This window comes from Sceloporus undulatus, chromosome 4 (assembly GCF_019175285.1).
Source record: "Sceloporus undulatus isolate JIND9_A2432 ecotype Alabama chromosome 4, SceUnd_v1.1, whole genome shotgun sequence".
Lineage (NCBI taxonomy): Eukaryota > Metazoa > Chordata > Lepidosauria > Squamata > Phrynosomatidae > Sceloporus > Sceloporus undulatus.
In genome coordinates, this window is record NC_056525.1 from 150,979,452 (window position 1) to 150,987,039 (window position 7,588).

General features: G+C 38.2%; 1 protein-coding gene across 1 annotated transcript in view; it reads left to right on the plus strand.

Annotated features, from left to right (window-relative positions):
• LOC121929082 (guanine nucleotide exchange factor VAV3-like) overlaps positions 1–7,197 on the plus strand; it is a 153,669-nt gene extending 146,472 nt beyond the window's left edge. Inside the window, exon 14 of the mRNA XM_042464397.1 lies at positions 6,990–7,197. Coding sequence (XP_042320331.1) covers positions 6,990–7,095 — 106 coding nt within the window. The 3' untranslated portion in view covers positions 7,096–7,197. The remainder of the gene's footprint in view (positions 1–6,989) is intronic.
• Positions 7,198–7,588: the final 391 nt, after the last annotated feature.

Below are 7,588 nucleotides of genomic sequence, written 5' to 3' on the forward strand. Positions count from 1 at the left end.
CAGTGTTTCCAAAGATTTAGTTCAAGAGCTGGAAGGAGAGATGAATGTGTGAATGTTTTTCAATGTAGAAAAATGGGGAAGCTAGTGTCTCATGGAGTCAAGTTGTATCCTAAGTTTCACTTTCTTTTTTTCACATGAAATAACCTTAGCATTCTCGACAGTGCAGAATCTATTTGGGAGAAATAGGATAGCTTAGCCAAAGCTTGGACCAAAATTTGTGCTTGCATATAGTTTTGAATTGTCTTAAATGGTTTTAACGGGTTATAAGACATTTTGTTTTAAATTGTGTTAAATTGTGTAATATATCTCTATGACTATTTAAATTAGTGTTCTTGTTTCAGTTGTTTATATTGGTTTTATTATATGCTACTGTATTTTGAGATCCTTGGCTATAGGGCAAGGTGTAAATATTTTCATAATTAAATAAATGATCCCAGAGCAAATTTACTATACTACTGATACTGAAGCTACATGCTGCCATTGCATTTAACTAGGCTAGTCTCTCTTCTGCTTTTGTGTAGTCCAGGAAAAAGTGTAGAGCTTTGATTTTGGGTGATTTATCATTCAAACATACTAGCTCAAATCTTGGTGGCTGCAGCATTATAACACATACAGTGGATATCCCAGCTGAGATGTCACTGATGTGTGGTTGTTGGGTTTTGGGGTTTTTTTTTTTTTGTATCTTTAAACATCTGTGTGAAATACTGTTTGATGGTGACACTTTACACATTCAGCCTCCAATCATTTAGGGATACGTATGCAGATCGACTACAAGGACAGTTAACAACAACAATGCACATAAGAAGTGGTGGGTTTTTTGGGGTCATTTCCATCATTCTCTTATATCCACAAGGCAAATTAGTTGATGTTCTGATAGTTAACCTTCTTAGAAAGTATCTGTAATGTTGTAAAGTTAATTAGTGATAGGCAAAACCCTTTATGAAAATGACTTGAGGGGTATATTGAAATGAGGAAACATTTCTAAAAGCTCTCCCAATAGGAAGTAATACTTGGATAGATTTATGATTTGACACATCTTGCTCTTACACTTCAAATCATATTATTTCAGTCTCATCAGATGTGACACATAATTTGACTGTATAAGCTACTGTGACACAATGCATAATGCCTGGTCAAATATTGAAATGAGGAAAGGAGTTTTCAGATCCGTGGTTAATGCGGCATTATATTGTTTTGATAAGGATTTTCCTTCTTCCTTTTGTAGGAAAAAGGGTGGGCGGGTGAATTTTATTTTTCTCTCTGCATTCATCCTCTGTCTGTCTTACAACATGGTCATAGTCCATCTTCTTTTACTGCAAGAATTGAGCCTGCATAGTTCTTGAATCTGGGACTTGGTGGGCAAGGTTCAGAGGTTCATCTTGTCTGCCCCCCCCCCCCATCAGCTTTGGCCAAAGGGAAGGGCCGTCACCTGTCCCGGAGTCCACTGGTGGCCCTTCAGTGCTATTTTTGCAGCCTTTGGCCCTTCTCTTGACTTCCATGTTTGTTCTTCTTGGGCCTTCTTGGTGGCTTCTCCTAGGAAATTCTCCTACAGAATGCTAGGCTGGTCTTACCCTGGCAGGCAAAGTTTTAAAAATTTAGACTGGTTTGGGCTATTAACTGGTTGTTGCAGAAGGGTATTTTAAAGGGGGATGGTTGTAATTTTATTCTCATTTTTATTTTTTAAATGCTTCCAAACTGGTTTAAATTACTGCTTTTCCCCCAGCATAGCTTTCTCTCCCACCTCATTATTATTCTTGTTTTTCAACAATGATGGTTTTTAATTATTGTATTTTGTCTTAATGTATGTTTTGAGATGCCCATACTGTCAGGGATGATGGGAGTTGTAGCTCTTCACTTCTGGCTCTAACTCACCACCTTGTTATGCAGTGGTGCTGATCAGCTTTGATCAGTGGTTAATGCTTTTCTCTAAAGCAGCAGAGTTTCAGAGAATAGGCTGAAGACCCTGACAAATTCTCCAAGCCTTCTCACTCTTCTTCCTCAGAAGTCTCCAAACTTCTCCAGGATCCTGCTGGCTCTTGTATCTTCAGTCAAGACACCAGACAACTCAGTAGTCTTATATAAAAGATCTACTTTATTCTACTATATACAAATACTAATGCCCTCACAACCTCCAATATCTCCAAAACACTCCAACTATCCACAACTACCTACAAAATACATTGGCAAACATTGCTATTATTATAGCCATTGTTAATCACCACCCACTAGTCAGTTTCCACCCAGTGGGTGTGTACATTCATTTTGATTGGTTCACATAGTTCAACCCACACTTAAGACCAACCCAAGTATTTCATCATTTTACCTTGTACTCTTAATGAATCTCAGGTATTTCCAATTGTACATTCTACAATTCTGTCCTTGACATTCAAGACTTCTAAATTACATTAGCTTTTTCACCTGTGTAGCTTCTTAATTGCTCTTGCTTAGTCATTGTGACTTTCACATACTTGTTTTATTTCTATTACTGTATATCCCATGTTGCATTTTCCTTAACACATACTTGGAGAAATATGGAATCTACTATAAATAAACAAATTTAAAATAAATATTACAATTTCTTGCCAACTGGGGCAATTCACTTTTCTGATTGCATGCAGCACCTTGCTCCAACCCATGCTCTGTAGTATGAAGAAATGCCTGTTTTTAAAAAACAAAAGTGTATATCTGGGCTTTTTTGTTTTTTGGGGTTGGTGAGGTATGTATTATTGAATATTTTAATATTTTATATTAAGGTTGGTCTTAACTCCCAGACTTGTTTCAGTAGCCCAGCCTTGGGTAAATGAAGGAACTGTATGGAAGTCAGCTAAACCAGTGAGGAAGGTTGCATCTAAACTGTAAAAATAATGCAGTTTGACACCAATTTAACTGCCCTAGCGCCATCCTACAATATCCCAAGATTTATAGTTTTGTGAAGCACCAGTACTCTTTGGCAGAGAAGGCTAAGGACCTTGTAAAACTACAAATCCCAGGATTCCATAGGATGTTACTACAGCACTTAAAGTGGTGTCAAACTGACTTCCTTCTACAGTGCAAATGCACATGAAGATTCTCAGTGGCAATGAGCCAGAGTGGGTTTGGTAATCAGATCACTGTTTTGGACTGTAACTCTCCCCAAAACACAATTTTTCAAAACTGATCAGGTCTGTTTGCTCATCCTGAGGAAAACGGGCCTTATCCCATTCCATCATCTGAGAGGAGCTTGTTGCCTCTTTCTTGCCTTCATCTTCTCCTCAGTTTGAGGTTGAGCTGTGCGTAATTGGAAAAGGGCACACATGAGAAATTAAATATTGATCTATGGCACAGAGCAGGCCCAGTCATGGAGACCTTTTAACAAGTCTACATGTTGGTAATTTTGGATGTGGCTGCTTATAACACAAATGATTGTAAACTGAAGTGATTAAAGTTTAATTTTCTATGGCTCATTGGAAATGAAGTGAATAAATTGGCTAAAGGTTTTGGAGATCTGAAACTTTTCCCTAAAGTTAAGTGTTTTTAGATGGCATGACAGGAGGCTGGAATATTTTGAATTAATAGCCTTCCGTTTATGAATCTTTGTTGTTGAAATATGACGGTGAATGGAGATGGGGTGATGGTGGTATTCAAGTTTAAGACTACAGTTGTCCCTTTCCTTTCACTGGAGATCCGTTCTGGACACCCCCCCCCCCCCCCCGCTCATAAGGGAAAAAACACGGATGCTCAAGCCTCATTCAAGTGAATGGGGTTTGTGTCTGTGGTGGCACGGTTTGTGCGCCATTGGTTTTTCTGGTGCGCAGAGCTGTTCCTTCTGGCGTGGTTGCATAAAGCACACCTGCATATGATGTGGGCACACTGTGTATTTTAGAATTTCTAGTTGAAGAAGCAGGTCACTGATTCATGCTGTGTATGTCTTTCTCTTGTTGTTGTTGTTGTTGTTGTTGTTGTGTACTTTCAAATTGTTTCTGACTTATGGTGACACTAAGGTTTTCATGGGACTATGAAACCCAGAATTCCATAGTACTGAGCCATGACAATTAAAGCAGTGTAAAACTGGATGATTTCTGAACTGTGGATGCAGTCTGAAATATAGGCTTACCACTTCAGTGAGACTTAGGGGACTATCGCACAGCCAAAAATAAGTGTCCTATCTCCAACAGTATAAGGTCGCCTTATGGGTTGCTATCGGATGTTATCGCACAACAAAACACTACTGATGCTGCTGGGCGTCTACAACCAGCTGCACGTAGCCCACCAATTTTGAAGTACGGAAGGTTCCTGTTCTTGAAAATCGGTGGACTAAGCATGGCTGGGAGATGGGTTGTAATCGGCTGGTGGCATCAGCGGCATTTTGGTGTACGATAACACCTGATAGCAACCCATAAGGTGACCTTATACTGTCGGGGGTAGGATGCTTATTTTGGATATGCAGTAATCACCTTAGATTTACATACGTACCCTGTTCCTGGTTAACAGAATGAAAAGGATCCAATGGCCTACCCAGGTTATGGAGGTGACTTTGCTGTTGATTATAGTTGCTTCTGGATTTTCTGAAATGTACCAAAGAACCTATGCTATTGCAAGGGACATTTTAAATAGTCTAAAATCTTAAAGAAATGAAATAAATATTGCATATTTCTCTTGCAAGACCTAATATTTTGAACTGTTACTTAAGAGCATGTCAGACTGGCAAACCTCCTGAAAGAAAGCTGTTTTCCCACTGATCACATACCCAGATTCTCATCTCTTGACCTCTATGAGGTTGTGTGCCCAAAAAAGATTTGAATATAAAAGATTTTCCTTCTCCCCTTCTGAATTTTCTAACTGGAATAAATGTGAGGCATGAGCCCAACGAGCTTAGGAGAAAATTAATTTTCTTTGTACTACTTGGTAGTTTTGCACTTTTTAATATTTCTGCTCACTCGTTAATGTGATAAAAGCAAAACAATAAACTATAAAATAAATGTTCCATGTTGTGACACAAACTACATTTTACTGTGACTAGAAATCAATGTTGGCATTATAAAAATTGCACATGTAGGTCACACACATAAGGGTAATGTGTTCCATTAGCAGCTGCTGTGTTCATTTCAAATTGCTTATTTAGACAGGTCTGTTCGCAGATGACAATTTCAGCAAATATAGCTTTTGCTGGAAAATCTGTAAAGGAGCAAATGACAATGAGTAGCTGATAAAATTTTTGGGTTTTTTAAAAACTTTCCTTTGGTTAACCAATAAGCTGCTGACATGCAATTGGACTTAATTGGACATCAGAGCAATAAGGGATATTAAAAATGGTCTCATATGTGTCCCTGACTGATTAATTAATTGATTTATCATATATATTTGACTATATTATAGATTCAATCTCGACTATATTATAGATTTAGTCTCATGTATAGGGTAAGTTTTGGGGCCAAAGTTATGGATTTTGACCTGTGGACGAGGGTAAAACCTGGAGGCTCCTCAGGTCTGTTATGGCTCTTCAGCATTTCCTCAGCAGTGGACAGAGGCTGTTTCTTTGCTGCAGTGAGGAAGCACCAAATCTTGGGATTTTTTCCTTGGAGTGGGCAGCCCATTCCCAGGCACAGAGGGAAAGTGAGGAGGAAAGTGTATGTGTGTCGGTTTGCCACTGAATAAGCTGCCATAATTGACATTACCATGTTGACCTGTATATAAGTCGACCCAGGATTTAGGGGTCAATTTTGGGCATAAATTTCTCGACTTATAGACGAGTATATATGGTACAGCATTTTTATTGTACTTCAACCACAAAAGCTTCTGCAGCAAAAACAAAACAGATAGGTGTATCTAAAAAAAGATGTCAGAAAAGGAAGAGGGGAAAGGGAGGGAAGATGAAGAACACTACTGGTATTTCAGTAGGGTTTCTTGTTTATCTCTGCTACAACATTGTGGTGGTTGTGAGATTTAAATTTATTTTAAATTTATTTTATTTATTTAGCACAAAATCTCTGAAATACATGGGGCAAATCAATCATGACTAATGGGACTTTGATCAATGGGACTTATCAGTGATTTGGATGAATGAATAGAGAGCATGCTTATCAAATTTACAGATGACACAAAATTAGGAGGAGTAGCTAATACCCCAGAGGAGATAATCAAAATTCAAAATTACCTTAATAAATTAGAAAGCTGGGCCAAAACTAACAAAATGAATTTCAACACTGAGAAATGTAAGGTACTGCACGTAGGCACAAAAAAAAAAAAAAAAAAATGAAATGCACAAATATAGGATGAGGGACACCTGGCTTAACAACAGTACATGTGAAAGGGATCTAGGAGTTCTAGTAGACCACAAATTGAATATGAGTCAACAGTGTGATGTGGCAGCTAAAAAGGGCAATGTGATTCTAGGCTGCATCGATAGACGTATAGTGTCTAGACTGATGGAAGTAATAGTGCCACTCTATTCTGCTTTGGTCATGCTTCATCTGGAATACTGTGTCCAGTTCTGGGCACCATAGTTCAGAAAGGATGATGAGAAGCTGGAGCATAATGGTGAAAGGTCTGGAAACCATAGCCTATGAAGAGAGACTTAGGGAGCTGAGTATGTGCAGCCTGGAGAAGAGATGGTTAAGAGTTGATATGATAACCCTGTTTAAGTCACATTGAGGATAGAGCCAGCTTGTGTTCTGCTGCTCCAGAGAATAGGACCTGGACCGATGGAGATGGATGCAAACTACACAGATCAAAGATTTTTTAATTTTTTAAAAATATATATTTTTAATTAAAAAAAAAGTTACATAGAAACAAACAACAGAAATAGATATATTCCATCTTCATTCTTTTGACTGATATTTAATATCTAAATCTAGTGACAAAATATGCCATTCTTGACTTCAGACAATAATTGATCTACGAGATATCGATGCAAACTACAGGAAAAGAGATTCCAACTCTTCACAGTCCCTACTTCTACTCTGCAAATATTTATTTATGGTGAGCTAATAAGGGCATTTGTTTTTTTTAAGGTCCAACATAAGGCCACGTTATGCCGAAACAAGTACACATGACTTCAAAATGCATACCTTCATTCGTGTAACATCCTGTAAAGTCTGCCAGATGCTTTTGAGGTAAGTGTGAAATAGGCTGAATACTTACACCAAAGTTTGGAAGAACCATTGTAGTGCCTATTGAAAATTGTCTATCTGGGTATCCTATTTTCAAATTGGCAGGACCAGAAATTAAGATGTAGTTGTATATGGATAATTCAGCATCAGTGCAAATCTCATGTCTGAACTCCATATTTGATAGGAAACTTGGGAATTTCAACTCTGTATTTTCCACTTGTGTGCAGAATAGTGAGCATGGTGGGTGTTTTCAAGTAAAAGAAGATGGGAGGCTACTTACTGTTTCCCTCTGTGGTTTTGTCCCACTGGATCAGAATGTGTGATTAGAATCCCAACAAAGGGAAGAGTGTTCAGGTCAAGGAGTTGCACTGGAAAACCTAAGCCCTCTCCTCTTCTCTCTGCTCAAATATCATCTCCATTTTGCACATGGTTGGAAAACATGGGATGGGTTATTTGTTGCAAAATGGATAATTCTGCAACAGGATAAATCACATCAATTT